The following is an 18,872-nucleotide window of genomic DNA, read 5'->3' on the forward strand; positions in this document are numbered from 1 at the left end:
CCCACCACCCACACTCTGCTCTCTGCTCCCAGCCTGCTGTCAATCACCGCTATTGCTACAAAGTCATCTCCCACAATACCACACTTTAAGGTGGAACATCAGCTGGTTGTGGTCCTGGGTTTCTGATTGGTTGATGAGTGTCAGCGCCTTTACTACCAGCCAATAGGGCGGCTTTTGGGCGCCTCATGCATTTAAACTATTAATTTTGACTTTATGATATAATGTGCAACTTACAGAATGTGGCAATACAAAGTCTCTGATGATCTTTCTGCTTGAATTTCTTTATGGAGAGAGCGAGTGAAAGAGAGCGAGTGAAAGAGAGATGAGAGAAAGAGGGAAAGACAGAGAGAGGCGAGAGAGGATAAGACAGAGATAAAGAAAAGACAATATAGAAAGTGAGAGAATCAATTACTTTCTGGTGCTTATTGAGAAAACTACCTGAAACCAAGTGGTTTATTTCATACTTGTTTCACTGAATCCCACAGCAATCGAAAGGAATTTAAGCAGGTAATCATGAGGTAATAAAGCTGTTACCAAATAATTTCCAAGTAAACACCAGGTAAAAACAAACGGTTCCTTGTAAGGAGGAAAGACAAAAAATAAAAAGGAAAATGCTGCCAACTGCTGCTCATGCTCCCAGCTGATTTTATTATAACACTGCTGAGACACTTAGCTTTTCATCAGGCATCCATACAGATATAGATGGCTGAGGAAGACATAAGGGTCGAAACCTAGGAGCATGAGCAGCAGTGTGCTGCGTTTTCATTTTTCATGAATTCACCTCTAACATCTCGCACCTGCAAAAAGTACCTGGATGTGCATATGTCCTTCAGCTTTTGTACAAGAAGGTAAGATAGACAGCGAGAGCATTTAGGTGTCTGGGCAGATCATTGCATACATGCTAGATCCCATATGGACCTCACCAGTCTCTGGTCTCCCTGGGTTCTGTCAGAGGTGGACATTTACATGAAGAGCAGGTTAATGGTCACACTCATGCGCTCACACACACACAGGAACCATGAATGAGCCCTGCTAGTTAGACTAGAAGCCGTCATCCTAGGAGAACCCATCGGCCTTGACATCAATCTAGATAACTAGTTAACACAGAAAAGTGCAGAGGACAGCAGCAATTGTCCTTGTAAACTTAACAGCTCTATACAGACCTCCATGGAGACAGGTACAGTTTACAGCTTATAGCTGGGTGGCCTGGTCATTAAGTGTGTGCTGGGCAGAGTCCAATGCCACAGCCACGTAACTTGTAGTTTGTTGATGAATCATGTAGGATTGGATGGATATGTGTCGTAAGTGAGAGGTCCTTGATCTCACACACACACACACACACACACACACACACACACAATCACGTTTGTCGTAGGAAGGAGCCGACTAAAGTGCAGCGTGTGTCGTTCCACATTTTATTTTCACTGTGAAACTATGCAATACATACACAATAAACTGAACGAACAAAAACAACAAACCATGACACAGAGTTGAAACACACTAACTCAAAACAATCTCCTACAAAACCAGGTGGGAAAAAACCCTACTTAAGTATGATCTCCAATTAGAGACAACGAGGACCAGCTGCCTCTAATTGGAGATCATCCCAAACAAAATCCAACATAGAAATACAAAACTAGAACATAACAACATAGAAAAACTAAACTAGAAAACCCCCCTGTCACGCCCTGACCTACTCTACCATAGAAAATAACAGCTTTCTATGGTCAGGACGTGACAAGCCAAATACATTTAAACTCAGTTTTTCACAATTACTGACATTTAATCCTAGTAAGAATTCCCTGTCTTAGGTCAGTTAGGATCACCACTTTATTTTAAGAATGTGAAATGTCAGAATATTAGAAGAGAGAATGATTTATTTCAGCTTTTATTTCTTTCATCACATTCCCAGTGGGTCAGAAGTTTACATACACACAATTAGTATTTGGCAGCATTGCCTTTAAATTGTTGAACTTGGGTCAAACGTTTTGGGTAGCCTTCCACAAGCTTCCCACAATAAGTTTGGGGAATTTTGTCCCATTCCTCCTGACAGAGCTGGTGTAACTGAATCAGGTTTGTAGGCCTCCTTGCTCGCACATGCTTTTTCAGTTCTGCCCACAAATTTTCTATAGGATTGAGGTCAGGGCTTTGTGATGGCCACTCCAATATCTTTACTTTGTTGTCCTTAAGCCATTTTGCCACGACTTTGGAAGTATGCTTGGGGTCATTGTCCATTTGGAAGACCCATTTGCGACCAAGCTTTAACTTCCTGACTGAAGTCTTGAGATGTTGCTTCAATATATCCACATAATAGATGCCAGCTATTTTGTGAAGTGCACCTGTCTCTCCTGCAGCAAAGCACCCCCACAACATGATGCTGCCACCCCGTGCTTCACGGTTGGGATGGTGTTCTTTGGCTTGCAAGCCTCCCCCGTTTTCCTCCAAACATAACGATGGTCATTATGGCCAAAGAGTTCTATTTTTGTTTCATCAGACCAGAGGAAATTTCTACAAAAAGTACTGTCTTTGTCCCCACGTACAGTTGCAAACCGCAGTCTGGCTTTTTTTATGGGGGTTTTGGAGCAGTGGCTTCTTCCTTGCTGAGCGGCCTTTCAGGTTATGTCGATATAAGACTCGTTTTACTGTGGATATAGATACTTTTGTACCCGTTTCCTCCAGCATCTTCACAAGGTCCTTTGCTGTTGTTCTGGGATTGATTTGCACTTTTTGCACAAAAGTACGTTCATCTCTAGGAGATAGAATGCGTCTCCTTCCTGAGCGGGATGTTTATACTTGCGTACTATTGTTTGTACAGATGAACGTGGTACCTTCAGGCATTTGGAAATTGCTCCCAACGATGAACCAGACTTGTCGAGGTCTACACATTTTTTTCTGAGGTCTTGGCTGATTTCATTTGATTTTCCCATGATGTCAAGCAAAGAGGCACTGAGTTTGAAGTTAGGCATTGAAATACATCCACAGGTACATGTCCAATTGACTCAAATTATGTCAATTAGCCTATCAGAAGCTTCTAAAGCCATGACATCATTTTCTGGAATTTTCCAAGCTGTTTAAAGGCACAGTCAATTTGGTGTATGTTAACTTCTGACCCACTGGAATTATGATACGGTGAATTATAAGTGAAATAATCTATCTGTAAACAATTGTTGGAAAAATTACTTGTGTCAAGCTCAAAGTAGATGTCCTAACCGACTTTCCAAATCTATAGTTTGTTAACAAGAAATTTGTGGAGTGGTTGAAAAACAAGTTTTAATGACTCCAACCTTAGTGTATGTAAACTTCTGACTTCAACTGTAGTATATACATTTTATGGACACAGTCTATTTTACAATAGTTCTATTTTGTTTGTTTTTACTCCTGTCCTTCCTCTACCCTCAACCTCTCCCATCTATTTCTGATATCCATCCGGTTCTATTTGCCATATCTTTCACACTGTGCTCTTTCACTAAAGTTCTGAACCTATATACGTTTTTTGGACACAGTATGTTTTACATTGGTTATCTTGTTGTTATTAGTTATTAGTCCCAACCTTCAGCTCCATTCAACCCCTCCCATATATCTCTTAACACCATCCATATTGGATTTCTATTTGCCATATATTTTTCAACTGTGCTGTGATGTTTCACAAAAGTTCTGAACCATTCTATTCTCATTGTTTCTACAGATTTGAAACTCAAAATAAACATTTTAGCTAAAAGTATTATTATATTATTGATTGACTGAATATGACTTTTCAGATCACCCAGTGACTTAGAAATGTACTTACAGTATGTACAGAAATAATGTACAGAAATGTGTCAAACAGTATAATGATGTCCTGGATCCATTGATTCTTGAAGAATATATCTTAGAAATGCTTCATGAACTACATTTCTCCAGCACTCAGCTTTATAGAAAACCAAGTGGCGAGGCTGGCCATTTAGTGTTTTTATTTTTGTATATTTTTTTTTTTACAGAGTGGACCTCCTCCTTGTCTGTCGGTAGAGGAATTAGCCTGCAGCTATGGCTGGTGTACACAGAGTCCAATGGTCTATTTTACGTTCCTATTGGTTTGACTTGAGATGTACTTTACCGGAGTCAGGTTCATAAATGATGAAGTGGATGGCGCCGAGGTTATGTTGCAGCCAGAGAGCAAGGAGGGACAGAGTTTCGCTTTCATACTGTACTTTCAGGCTCATTCCAAGGTTAACTATGTCTATTCTGGCTCTGGCGTTTGCATAGACTCAATGAGTTAGCTCTGTCTATATTTCTGTCCTGAAAACAAAGTATCAGGGATCATCAACTAGATTCAGCCGCGGACCTATTTTTTTCTTGAGCGGATGGTCGGGAGGCAGGAACATAATTACAAATAATTTGTAGGCTGCAAATTAACCGTGCTGAAGCCCAAACAGATTTAATATTTGACTAAAACAATAATTTCAAACCTTGCTTACATTTGTATACAATCCAGTGTCTCTCTATTGTGTGTGGGAATACTTGGGAACAGATTTCCAGTATTAAAATCACTTGGAGCTGATTTCCTGGTTTTCTTTTTACAGTCTTATGTCCGGCATCGAACACTATATCGGCATTGCCTGGATCTTTCATTTAAAGACTCTTGCTCCCTTCGGTCTCAACGTAGAGTTTGATCTGAAGCCAATCTTGTGATTATTGTGATTTTGCTATCCATTGTAAATAATGTTTGTAGGCCTGTGTAGCCAAATTGTATTTAGGATCGTTTGTTATCCATTCATGATTTTTTATGTGTTCTATTTATATCTGTAAATCAAACAATTAAATCAAGCCACAGCCAGCCATGATTACAGACACCTGTGTGTTCTTCAATAATCACCAGCTGGGTGCGCGTCCGACTTTCCATGTGCACATCTGTGCTGTGTTCACTAAATGTCAGCCGTGTGTGTGTGTGTGTGTGTGTGTGTGTGTGTGTGTGTGTGTGTGTGTGTGTGTGTGTGTGTGTGTGTGTGTGTGTACTGGGAGCTATTTTAGGGTCCCCAGAGCGGTCTGAGTCACTGCAGTGGTCCCGGTCACGTCACTGTCTGTCTACTGTCTAAGGCTTATCCTCCTGATTCTGTTAGTATCTCTCTGTTTCCTTCCCTCTCGCTCTCTCGCTCTCTCTCTTGCTATCTTTCTCTCTCTCTCTTTCTTTCTGAGCTAATGTGCATTTTTTCTGGAGATGTGTCAAGGGAGACTCAGCACTCTAAACAAAACGTATATGCGCCCAATGTAGGGTATGAGTAATTTGCTATAGCTTGTAGAATGTTTCTCTGTTTTGGTGATCATTGATTATTGATAGTGCTTGAAGAAAGAGCTTGCCCCAAAATGCATCAGCAATAAATATCAGTGAAAGGAATTAAGCCGCCGTTCTGAACCTTCTTTCTCAATAGCAGTTTTACATTCCTAGTACTGATCACCATGCAGAGGTCCAGACAAATGTTGAAATCTTGCGGCTCGGTAGGTACCCCTAGCTAGCCACATAGACTCTGGTCAAAAGTAGTGCACTAGGCCTTTATAGGGAATTAGGTACCATTTTGGGCGCACCCTATATGTTCTCCTCAGCTGGTTGGTAAAGTCGTGATCTTCCACCTCTGGCAGGGGGCCAGGAATGTTACTGGTAATAGCTCTGCCATCTGCTATTGGGGCGGCAGCGTAGCCTAGTGGTTAGAGTGTTGGACTAGTAACCGAAAGGTTGCAAGATCGAATCACTGAGCTGACAAGGTACAAATCTGTCGTTCTGCCCCTGAACAAGGCCTTTAACCCACTGTTCCTAGGCTGTCATTGAAAATAAGAATTTGTTCTTAACTGACTTGCCTAGTTAAATAAAGGTTAAATAATGGTAAAATAAAAAATCCCTCCCCTTCCCCCTATCTAGCCCATCCTTGTTGAATGTTTCCCTTTCTTGAAGCTTCAAACAGGTCGAACAGTCGCGGCAGTGAGGGAATATTAGGCATGCATGACTGTCATTGCGTCCCAAATGGCACCCTAATCCCTATGTGACCTGGTCAAAAGTAATGCACTATATATGGAATATGATGCCATTTGGAACTCAGACAATGACTCACAGGCAGTAAATAGGCAGTTCTGTGTTACACATCTCTGATGTACACAGAGACCTCACTAATAGGGAGGGAGTTTATGGCATAGGCCTGTACTATGTAGAGGTGCTAAGATCACTTGGTACACATTTAGAAAAAAAGGTGCCATCTAAAACCAAAAAGGGTTCTTTGGTTGTCCCTACAGGAGAACCCTTTGAAGAACCCCTTTTGGTTCCAGGTAGAACTGTTTTTGTTTCCATGTAGAACCCTTTCCACAGAGGGGTTCTCCTATGGGGTCAGCCGCAGAACCCTTTTGGAACACTGTGTATATAGGTAATCGTCTGCCCTCTTGCCTGCTAGTAAACACAGTTTCTCCTAGTTCTTATATAATAACATTTCACAAGAGGAATGCACTTATTCACAGTGAACTGGCCAGTTCCATGCTGCTTACGTAATGACATGCAGAAAAGATCAACTTTGCTTAAGATTGGTGGGCAGAGTGCTGTTTTTTGGCTGTTGTGTTTTGAGAGTGGATGTATTACTTTTTCTTACACCCCCTCTAGCTGGTCAGATTCTGTGTACATATTGAATGGGAACTCAGAGTGATGATGGGTTCACTAGCCTATGTGTGCAGGGCCAGCAAGGAGCAGGGTCATGTTCATTGGGCAACAAACAAAAGAAGACTTTTTGCTATGCTGTGCCCCAATGAGCACAACTCTGGTACAAATTTAGGATCTTAATTTAATAACCCTGTTGCTGGTGAACTTTCCTGCAATGCAGGAAATGTTAAACTTGTAATGTGTTTGTTGTTTAAAAAGGCTTCTGAAGTTTGTAATTTCCACTTAGAAATGTCAGACTTGATTTTCCCTTCCGAAAAATGTATCAAACCCTACAAAAACTTCCATTTAATAATTCACATATCCTGTTGCTGCAGGATTATTTTCCTGCTGTTGCAAACTGGCTCAAATTAAAATCCTACATCTATATGCCTAAAATCTGCTGGCATAATAAAATGGTCTGTCACTTGAAGGAAGATGAATCCAGGGAAAGGGTTTGATTGTGTAATGTGTTGCATTGCTCTTACTGTACGCCAGGATAGTGTTTATTAGTACCTCACCATACCAAAACGGCTGGCAACGAAAAATGAAAACAAGCTTTCTTATTGGTCGGATTTAGGTAAGTCCCTCCCTGTTTCGAGCTATTTGCTTCCTATTGGATGAGACCCTGTTTTGTCATTCATTCACAATATTCTAGAGAAGCACGTGGCAATGCTTGAGGCTAGACCAATTGTTGCTTTAGCTTGCTAAATTTGCAAGCAACAACACGTTGGATGTTATTGACTTTTGATTTACTTAATGACATAAGCATGACATAATGTTGTCATACCATGTAATATCGGTTTACTTATACGGTAATTGCACTGTTATTAGGCATTATGTGGTCAAGCTAAATTCACCTGTCAAGATTGAAGAAGCCAATGCTGTATGGCAAAGTATTAAAATGGATGGATGGGTAGATTGTTCTATAGCCTACAGAAACGGACAGATACAGACAGATCGTGCTTTTCCATATACAGTCGTTATTTTCCACCACCCTGTCCCCTATCCTCCTCTCAGTCCTCCTCCATCCCCCCACCCCCTCTCCCATTTCATCATCGTCCTCTGTGAATGTTGAGAAGGTCTTGTCCTCTGCTGTTTGACGTCTCTCTCGACAAGCATGAGATACTTCGTGACGTCTACAGAGTCTGAGGGGGCGTGTGTACAGTGTAGTAAAACGAAAGTGCACACCGACTCGATTATTCTTCAACCCACACTTGGAGAGGTGGAATCACATAAAACCGAATCGGTCTCAGTCAGTAGGCAGTGAGTGATATTCCAGATTGAGTTGCGGGTCTGTTATTCTACTAAATAAGGTGTCTGCTATATTGTAGTTGTTTTTACTGCAAATCGCAACTATTTATCACCAGAGCCTGTTTTATGTGTAATGATGTGTTTCAAGGGATTGGAATTGCACACCTTGTCATCTCAATCAGAATAAACAAATAAATTAGGGGGAGATCAACAACGTCACGCAGGACTACTGTTTCAGTCGCGGTAAACAACTGTTTACCATCGCCACCGCAAACTGCTATTACACCGCCGCTACACCGCCATCATGCCTAGTCTGCGACAGTCTTACACCGTGACGGTGCCCGAGGAGTCGCCGGCTACCGCTTTCCCCTTCCTAAAGGCGGACCTGCGCAGGAAGAGTCCTCCAATGTCGCGGTCAATGTTGATGTCCACATTTGTGGGTCTGCTTATCAATCAAGCCAAGGTGAGTGCGCCTATTCCGTCTGCAAGCAAAGGGATATTCAGGTAGTCCACGCAGTACAGATGTGGAGTGACCATAACGCAAATTGTATGGGCACGTCACATCGATCACATTGTCAGTCGATTTTGTAAATTATGGGCCGATTTGATATTGACAATAACATGGATAGATTTGTTTTAGTTACAGGAGACATTTCCACCCCAAAAATAAACCCAGTAAAGGATAATGTTGGCAGCTAAACGTACTTACATAATAATGCAATTTATAATCTGTGAGCAACAGATTAAATGTGTTATGAAATTGCATTTAGAGATTGAGGATTTTTAAACTGTTCATTCGATGTTGGAACTTGGAATCTTGTCGGCTCCGTGGCTTTAATAGTGATTGATTTTCCAAAGCTAAAATCAAGTAATTATACGTGATGCACCTGTAGGTGGAATAGGCAGGCCTACAAATGATTTCGACACCCGTGATATTAGAATATAATTACAATATGTGTGGTGGAATGATGCAACCATACTCAGGCCAATTTAGGCTCAGGTCATTTATGTTGTTGCTTTGTTTACAAAGGTGGATCTAAATAGGGTATGACGGTATAGGAATCGTTTCAATCCAATAGAAAAAGTTTTCACATTGTGTTCAAGGCATCCGGCATTGGAAAACCGCGGAGCGCTCAAGCCAGCTGTCTGCTTGTCACCGTACTCGTACTGTAACCTCGCGCAGTTGATTTGGTTACGTAATCCGGATTTCAGCACTTATGCTGTGCGCGTTCTCTACCCTGAGGAGTGTGTGCACTGCTGGCCATAATGCATATCATTTAGGCATACCTCCTTCCGTTCCAGCTGTTCTTTTCTGGCCCTGAATGCAGGCTACGTTTTACAGTACAGGACATTTGTGAGGATACTGATTCATATGTGCCTTTACCTCCAGTGTGACGTGCAGGCTATAGTCTAGTGTGGAGAATAATTAGGCCTAAAGAAAAAACATAATCTGATGTAACACTGCCTATTTAAACAACACTGAAATCGTTCTTGAAAAAATATATCTAGGCCTAAATGTAAATGTATTATAAATGTAAAGGCCTGTATAATATGCCACAACTTAAGCAGGCAGGAGAGCAACATCAGCGGCCATATTTATCAAGCGTCTGAGAGTAAAATAGCTGATTTAGGATCAGTTTTGACTAAGATCATAATGAATAAGATTCCATGGACCTGATCCTAGATGTACTGTGAGACGTTTTAAGAATATGGGCCCAGGAATCCTTCAATGAGCCCTGAGTAAATGACAGGATGACCCCTAGTGGACAAACCAAAGGCTCACAGTGCTTTATAGCTGCCTGTCTAGCATTCCTTCTATCAGGCAAGTTATCAACACAAAACCTCACAATGAAACACCAAACAAACCACCATTCATAATCATTGCCCTCAGTGCTGCCTTGTCCTTGAAAGTATACACTTAATAAAGAGCAGTGTTTTACATCACAGTGTTCCCTGGTTGATAGAGGAAAGCCCTGTCAGCACTTGTGGGCGAAGATAGCCTGATTTGTCGATTGTTGCATAACCGCAACACACATTAAGAACACTATTTGCCCTGTGTCACACTAACAATTAGGGCGTGACATTGTGTAATGACGTTTGAGCGAACACCAAGATAAGGAACATCACCCTATATCTCCAGGAAAGTCTCACCTTATCTGATGTACAGTACACTGTGGGTGATAGGGCACATGGATTCTCAGAATGGGCTGAGGGCCTAAATATATGGATGTCCTTTACAGGGAGAGCAGAATGTTCCTCAGTCAGGACTGTCACCGATAACCATTGAATAACGGTAACACAACATTATCACCGCTTCAACAACATCAATGGTTATAATACATTATCACTGCTTTATCCACCACAGTTTTGGTCTCATTGGTATGAGCTGTACAGTCAGCCTACAGTGTGTCTGCTGGGTGGTGCTACAGTATGAAGCGAGGTGTGTTTGCATGTGTGTCCCAGTCACAAGTTGTTTGGCTGTGACCAGTCCTGCACAGTAAGGCTGGAACACAATGTTCTCCCCACTCTCATACTTTGAATCTGTGCCAACCAATGGAATGACTTCCTCCCCAATGGAATGACTTCCTCCATTGGCCATCAGCCAATCAGGGCCCTTATTGTTGGACCCACCTCCATGTCCCGAGTGAGCCACATGCCGACAGAGCCCATTCTCCACAGGCCTCTCCTCAGTAATCACTGTACTAGTGTCCCAGTGTCCTGGCTCCGGTGCTGTTTCTACCCAGGTTGTGAGGAACTGGCCTGTGCATGCTGCTCAAGCCATATGCTCTGTTTCAGCGCTAACAATGCAGTGTGGACCCAGACACACCCTCTGATTGGCCATGTGCAGCTGCGCAGTCTCTACTCAGTACTCACACTCCAGCTCAATGAGAGTTTGACCTCTAGAGACAAGGCCTACACTGCCCTGACAGTGGAAAGTGAACTATGAGAAGTATGAGGCATTTGGTACCTGTCTGGTTGTGAGAAGTGACATTGTGGTGCTATGTACTGTACCGTATGTGGAGTGGTTTGGTCTGGGACGGAATAGTCACTGTCATGTTTCAGACTGCATTCACAGTGTGCATGTGAATGCACTAGAGGAATGTGTAATATTAATATGTAACTTCCAAGACTTTCCGTTCCCCAGAAATGTCCATGTACAGCAACGTGTATTACAGGGACACTGTATAGAGTAGGTTACATGTAGCAGTAAGCTTGGAAAAGCAGTATTATCCATTAAACCTGCTTAACCCTGCACTGGTTTAAACCAGTATTCAGAGAATACTAAATTAACACATTATCCCTTTAACTGGCACACCAAGAAAAAAATGGCAGAAAAATGTTTTGCAAAATATATGTATTTGGCCTCAACTGACTTAAACTTTGATATATAATGCATCGGAAACATCTTAACCAGCCTGTTGAGTTGCCTAATTAGAGTAAACTAATTTTGTATTGGAATTTGCATAGACTTTTTAAATATATATTTTTTAAATGATACATTAATTTATGTTATGACTGCTTAATTTACTTATAATGAAAGACAGGCTTAGTTAAATGAGGACTGATATAAAATATTAAGAAAATATGATACATTTGTGTGTCAAAATGATGTTTTAGAGGTCACCAACAAATTGTGGTAAATGAGGTTCGGTTTTGCTCACATTCACTTCCTTGAATGTGTGTTGGAAAAAATATGGGAGCCGGTAATGAAAACCACATGATTTTACTAAATGGCATTTGTTGAGATGATAAAATATGACAAACAATACCATAGTATTACCATAGTATTGCTATTAGTATCTGTCCTGAACAACAATAGCAATATGGAAGAGATCAGGATATAATTGATCTTTGCCCTGGTGCTAATGCAGGCCTGATAAGTCAGGTTTTGTTCTTTCAGTTCTTTAGCCACAGATGGTGGTTATTTGTGTTTTGGTCATGACAAGCAGTCCCTCACCCAACGTCTCACAACGTCACAAAGCACACCACTCATGACGTAGCTACCACGTGTGGTGTACTCTGACCTTAAGGCAACGATACACTCTGACCATCAAAAACCCTTCAGACAAGGTCACACCACTCCAGTGAACATCCAACCATAGCCGCGGGAAGTAGGGGTGCTGAGGGTGCTGCAGCACCCCCTGAAAAATCGGGAATAAAAAAATATATATTAATAAAAACATTTATTTAAAAGAAATTGCAGTCTGTAGCACGGCAATTTTTTTGTTTGGTCCTTTGCCAGTCCTTTATTAGCGGACCGATATAGCCATCTGTAGCGCAGGCAATACAATGGTATGTGTTTGGTCCTGTGTCCCTTTAAGTTGACATGTATCAGGGACTGAGTGAAGAGGGATTTCTGCCTTGCTCTAACCTGTGTCTCCCTGTCTTTGTCTCAACAGAACTCCAAGAGTCCTCAAGGCCTAGTGGGACTGAGAAATCTCGGCAACACAGTGAGTAAACCATTACCTCCGCCACTAACACAAGTCTGTTTTTACACTGTGCTTATGTGTGGTTTTTAGCGGATCTGATGTCCACTCTTTGGAATATCTATCCCTGTCACTGAAAAATGTGCACTTCTAGTCTAATACATATTCCCTCCTTTTTCTCTCTCTCTGTCTCCCCCTTCTCTCACCCACTATTTTCTGGTGTAGTGTTTCATGAACTCGATCCTGCAGTGTCTGAGCAACACTCCTGACCTGAGGGACTACTGTCTGAGGAACACACACCGCACCGAACTCAACAACAACTGCAGAGCCAAGGCTGCTCTCATGGAGGGTAAGACACACTACTTCTCCAACCGGTTGCACTTTACTTAAGCCTGCAGGTATAATGCATTATTAGAATGACATTAGAAGGATATTACCAGCTGACCAATTCTGGAAAATTTGACAGTCGTGAAAAAAAGAAAAGGACAAAATGGTGTAAAAAAAGCACTAATCGTGTTTATGCAACATAATAATCATCCTAAGAATATTTACAGAACCACCTGAGGGTCACTATAATATTGACCTCTAATTTGTAACAACCTGTATGCTTAAAACGTACACAAATTGTGTCTTAAGTTGATTTGATACATATAGGAGCTATTCTGTGCATGTACACACACACATTGTTTGTAGATGGTGATCAGTAACAGTAGTTCTGTCTACTGCCTGATTGATATGCTCCTCTCCCCTGCAATGTGACCTCTGCTTAACAGTACAATGACTAAAAGTGATCTCATTTTCTCTCCTCTATCTCTCTCTCTCTCTCTCTCTCTCTCTCTCTCTCTCTCTCTCTCTGTCTCTGCATTGCTCTCTTTCTCTCTTTCTCTCTCTCTCTCTCTCTCTCTCTCTCTCTCTCTCTCTCTCTCTCTGTCTCTGCCACGCTCTCTTTCTCTCTCTCTCTCTCTCTCTCTCTCTCTCTCTCTCTCTCTCTCTCTCTCTCTCTCTCTCTCTCTCTCTCTCTCTGTCTCTGCCACGCTCTCTTTCTCTCTCTCTCTCTCTCTCTCTCTCTCTCTCTCTCTCTCTCTCTGTCCCTCTGTCTTTCTCTAACAGAGTTTGCCAAACTCACTCAGACCCTATGGACGTCAGTCAGCAGCGAGGCCATCAGTCCCTCAGACTTCAAGACCCAGATCCAGAGATACGCGCCCAAATTTGTGGGATACAAGTAAGTCTACTCAGAAAAGGGCTGTGGTCTGATCTAGTAATTCTATTTCTATGGTCATAAGTGTGCTGGGAGAAAGCGAGTTCATTTAATGTGAACTTTCTTAACTATTAAAAAGGTCATCGTACTTTCCCACCCCTCTCTCGCTCTCTCTCTCCACAATGCATTAATGTAGACACATCTTTTATATTAATTTCTCATTTTGTGGCTGTGGTTGAAATAATGAGCTTTTGAAAGTAAACATCTCTCTTTCTCTCTCTCCCCCATCTCTCTCTCTCTCTCTCTCTCTCTCTCTCTCTCTCTCCTCCAGTCAGCAGGATGCTCAGGAGTTCCTGCATTTCCTATTGGACGGCCTCCACAACGAGGTCAACAGGGTCGCAGTGCGGCCCAGGCTCCCGTCCGAGGACATTGACCACTTGCCGTAAGTCTCACCTCCCGTAGCACCAACCCAGGAGCATGTTAATTAGTTTGAATCGTTTTGAAACAGAAAATGACAATTAGCATTTCTTAGTCTGTTTTCTTCTGCTTGGTGCCTCATGAACACGACCTTGACATGTTCTCCTAGGATTAGACATGCCTAGACATGCCTCATGATATTCAGGCTGTTAACTGCCTTTGTAATGAGTCATGTTTTTATTTTTTTACCAAGACTGGGTACCTCAGATTAAAGTCCCCTGGGATCTGTATTAGAGAGGAGTGTGTCTGTTCTAGAGGAGCTCGTTTGAATGTAAACTGATGTGGGATCTGTGTTTGTCTCCTCCACAGTGACAATGAGAAAGGGAAGAGAATGTGGAACAAATACCTAGAGAGAGAGGACAGCAAAGTGGTTGGTAAGTGTCTGAGTGACTGAGAACAAGTGTGTATATTACAAGTGTGATTTTCAATGTGTGTAATCGTGTATCTGTTTCTCTGTATAGATCTGTTTGTGGGCCAGCTGAAGAGCTCTCTGACCTGCAGTGAGTGTGGATACTGCTCCACTGTGTTCGATCCATTCTGGGACTTGTCACTACCCATCGCTAAGGTCAGTGTACGCACTCACACTCACATGCAGGCACACACACACAGTGAAAAAGCTGTGTCTAACTGAGGGTGTTTGTGTCCAAAGAAAGGTTCAGGGGAGGTGAGTCTGACAGACTGCATGCGACTCTTCACTAAAGAAGACGTACTGGATGGAGATGAGAAACCGGTAAGGGACTATTGCTATTGGTGTGTGTCTGTCTCTGTCTGTTATTCGAGTATTTGGTATTAAAAAGACTTTTCCTGTTTATTTGAGTATTTTCAAATGCACTGCCCAACAAGTAATTTTATTTGAGTATTTGAATGGTTATTTTTAAAAACCAAATAGTCGACCAGAGTGTATTTAAGAGAATTTTCAAATACTATTTTCAAATAACTGGTTTAAACTCATGGGAGTGTATTTGAGTCCGTGTATTTTAATGTTTCAAATTCTTTCTAAGTTAATTTCCAAATACATTAACATTTTCAACTACTTTCTGAATACTTACTTTGAATGTATTTGAAAGTAATAGAGATATTGGAAATAGTATTTGCACCCAGCTATGTTGTGTGTGTGTGTGTGTCAGTGTGCGTTTCCAGATGTAATGACCAAACCCTCTCTCCCTCCAGACATGCTACAGGTGTAAAACCAGGAGGAAATGCACTAAGAAGTTCACCATCCAGAAGTTCCCTCAGATCCTTGTGCTTCGTATCCTTTCCATTACTTCATATTGGTTCCCCCAACAAATAACTTACTTCCAATCTAGTAGTAAAAAGTGTAGTAGTAATAGTTTTAGTAGTAGTAATAGTTTTAGTAATAGTAATAGTTGTTGTAGTAATAGTTTTAGTAATAGTTGTTGTAGTATAACTTTATAGTAGTAGAAGAGTAGCAATAACACTATAACCAGATACAAAGCTAGAATGAACTGTCATTTTCAAGGAACTTTGGAGCCAAAGTCGTTGAAATGTTATATATTTCAAAAAGTGTATTAAAAGTTTGCGGTTCTGGCTTCTGGGGTTAACCTATGTAGCCAGCTGCCCTATGAAAGCCAGGTAGAGAAATGCATTATAGCAATGCTACAACGCTATCAATATATATCAATATCTAGATATGGTACTATGCTATCAATAGCTATGCTACTATGCTACCAATATCTATGTTATCAATAGCTATACTACTATGCTATCAATAGCCATTTATGCCACTATGCTTTCAATAGCTCTATGCTTCAGCTGTCCATGTGCTTGTCCTTGACCGAGCCCCTGTCCCAGACCTCAAGCGCTTCTCAGAGAACCGTGTTCGAACTAGTAAGCTCTCCACCTACGTCAACTTCCCCCTCAAAGAGCTGGACATGAGAGAATTCTGCTCTGAGAACAGCAGTAAGTAGTACACACACACACTCAACAAACAAGCACTCTGTCTCCCGCTACTTTGATATTGAATTGGTTTTTTTTTTAGAAGTGCTTTCAGGGCCATTTCTGAAGAGTCTTGTACAGATAAGATGTTTATTGACTGGCCTGATATAAGTACTGACTGGATCATCTGGCTTCATTGAACTCAGGACACACACACTACCGCCCAGTTGAACTGACTTGCTTTGTGGGCTCCTGCTACATGTCATGGACATATGGGCTACATAAAGCCTGGCAGTCTGGTCATATGGATGACATATGCAATGAGCCTATTAGGCCTGTGTCTGGGTCTGATGGTTGATGTTTGAGCCTTGCTCTGTGGACTGCAACAGTATACTCTATGTTTATACAGGAGCCCAGACTTGCTTTGTGTACAGTCTAGATAACCCATCCTCTTTATAAATCAGGCTTAAAACAAACATTGTTTTTCAATGATGTTAGGGGACTGTTGAAACTGAATGCATTAGTGATGTCAATGACATAACACTCATCTTTGTCTCTCTATCTCTCTCTCTGTCTCTCTCTCTCTCTGCGTAGTGAATGCAGTGTATAATCTCTATGCCGTGTCCAACCACTCTGGGAACACGCTGGGTGGCCACTACACAGCCTACTGCAGGAACCCAGCCCTTGGGGAGTGGTACAGCTACAATGACTCCAGGTATGTAATGATACCATGCTGTCATATACATCTTCATAATACCACTAGGAGTAGTTTGCTACTATATCAGGGTTAATGGCTCTGTTTTCTGTTTGTTTGTTTTCTGTTTGCTTGTCTCTGTGTGTGTATATCACTACACTGAGTATACAAAACATTACGAACACTTTCCTGATATTGAGTTGGACCCCCTTTTGCCCTCAGAACAGCCTAAATAGTAAGGTGTCAAAAGCATTCCACAGGGATGCTGGCCCATGTTGACTCCATTGCTTCCCACAGTTGTGTCAAGTTGGCTGGATGTCCTTTGTGTGGTGGACCATTCTTGATACACACAGGAAACTGTTGAGCATGAACAACCCAGCAGCATTGCAGTTCTTGACACACAAACCAGTGTGCCTGGCACCTACTACTATACCCTGTTCAAAGGCACTTAAATCGTTTGTCTTGCCCATTAACCCTCTGAATAGCACAAATACACAATCCATGTCTCAATTGTCTCAAGACTTAACAATCCTTGTTTAACTTGTCTCCTCCCCTTCATCTACACTGATTTGAAGTGGATTTAACAAGTGACATCAATAAGGGATCATAGCTTTCACCTGGATTCACCTGGTCAGTCTATGTCATGGAAAGAGCAAGTGTTCCTAATGTTTTGTACACTCCGTGATTATTTCTATATATGTGGGTTTGTCTGTGTGTCCATAACAATGCTCTGATTAACACACACTTCTTCTCTGTGTCCTTACAGGGTGAGCCCCATGTCATCCAGCCAGGTCCGCAGCAGTGATGCCTACGTGCTCTTCTATGAGCTGGCCTCCTCTCATTCACGCCTGTGAAGCTACATGTCATGGACATATGGGCTACATAAAGCCTGGCAGTCTGGTCATATGGATGACATATGCAATGAGCCTATTAGGCCTGTGTCTGGGTCTGATGGTTGATGTTTGAGCCTTGCTCTGTGGACTGCAACAGTATACTCTATGTTTATACAGGAGCCCTTGGCACTATGAATTTAGCTTCAGCACATAGGCTGCACTGTACTGCCAGGATACAGAGATTGAGTTGTGGTTCAACCATCTTCCGGGGACATTGGGAAGAGCATTTGGACAATGGGAAGGCCCTTCCCAGCTAAAAACATGTCCCCTGAATATCATTGAAAGTCCCGGGGACGTGTGTGTGTGTGTGTGTGTGTGTGTGTGTGTGTGTGTGTGTGTGTGTGTGTGTGTGTGTGTGTGTGTGTGTGTTTGTGTGTGTGTGTGTGTGTGTGTGTGTGTGTGTGTGTGTGTGTGTGTGTGTGTGTGTGTGTGTGTGTGTGTGTGTGTGTGTGTGTGTGTGTGTGTGTGTGTGTGCGGTCACCATGCAGACGGTGAAGATACCTCTCTATGCACTACAACGAGGAATGTATGACCCCACGTCGGAGTTGTCATTCGTTTCAAGGTCACCACTGAGACATGAAAGACTTTATCACTCCGGCCTTCCGTTCTGTAAATGATTCTATTTAAATTAGATGTCATCATATCTGTGACTTTAGAGATGGGAAGACTCTCTAGCACCATCTGTTGGTGTGCTGTGGTTGTAGGTTTTGCACAACCTCATCTTCCTCCCGTTTCAATAGGACTGTGTGTGTGTGTGTGTGTGTGTGTGTGTGTGTGTGTGTGCGTGCGTGCGTGCGTGCGTGCGTGCGTGCGTGCGTGCGTGCGTGTGTGTGTGCGCGTGCGTGCTGTGTGCATGTGTGAAAGAGAGAGACAAAGAGAGCGGTCCCTCTCCAACTTCAAACTAGTGGTGGAGATATCATGCCATTGCAAAACAAGATTGAGAGAAACTACATCTAGCTATGTTTTTTATGACTAAACGTGTATTTTTGTATTTATAAAACAACATGGTGAATGTAACTGTACTGTTGTACTAATCATTAAAGTATCACTATTTTTCAAGTTTCAAGTATTATTGTCATGTGCACAAGTATTGTGAAATGCCTTTCTTGTAAGCTCTTTCCCCACAATAGTATTATAAAATAAAGTATGTATGAATGTAAATAGTCTGGTTTGCATTAGAATAATTGTGTAGCAGTCTTATGGCTTGGTAGAAGCTGTTAAGGAGCCTTTTGGTCCTAGACTTGGCGCTCTGGTACCGCTTGCCGTGCGGTAGCAGAGAGAACAGTCTATGACGTAAGTGACTGAGTCTTTTGAGTCTTTTGACAATTTTTTGGGCTTTCATCTGACACCGCCTAGAATTTACAGTTGAATTCGGAAGTTTACA

At 42.0% G+C, this 18,872-nt stretch overlaps 1 protein-coding gene across 1 annotated transcript; it reads left to right on the plus strand.

The window, feature by feature from the left end:
- Nucleotides 1-7,847: 7,847 nt before the first annotated feature.
- On the plus strand, nucleotides 7,848-18,647 carry LOC115154102 (ubiquitin carboxyl-terminal hydrolase 2). The gene is made up of 12 exons (XM_029699984.1): nucleotides 7,848-8,366; nucleotides 12,304-12,354; nucleotides 12,556-12,679; nucleotides 13,441-13,552; nucleotides 13,860-13,970; nucleotides 14,315-14,379; nucleotides 14,467-14,570; nucleotides 14,655-14,735; nucleotides 15,176-15,254; nucleotides 15,818-15,925; nucleotides 16,496-16,616; nucleotides 17,362-18,647. Exons 1-12 carry the CDS (start codon nucleotides 8,208-8,210, stop codon nucleotides 17,447-17,449), a joined length of 1,203 nt encoding a protein of 400 aa, XP_029555844.1. The 5' UTR covers nucleotides 7,848-8,207; the 3' UTR covers nucleotides 17,450-18,647.
- Nucleotides 18,648-18,872: the final 225 nt, after the last annotated feature.

Source organism: Salmo trutta, chromosome 19 (assembly GCF_901001165.1).
Source record: "Salmo trutta chromosome 19, fSalTru1.1, whole genome shotgun sequence".
Taxonomy (NCBI): domain Eukaryota; kingdom Metazoa; phylum Chordata; class Actinopteri; order Salmoniformes; family Salmonidae; genus Salmo; species Salmo trutta.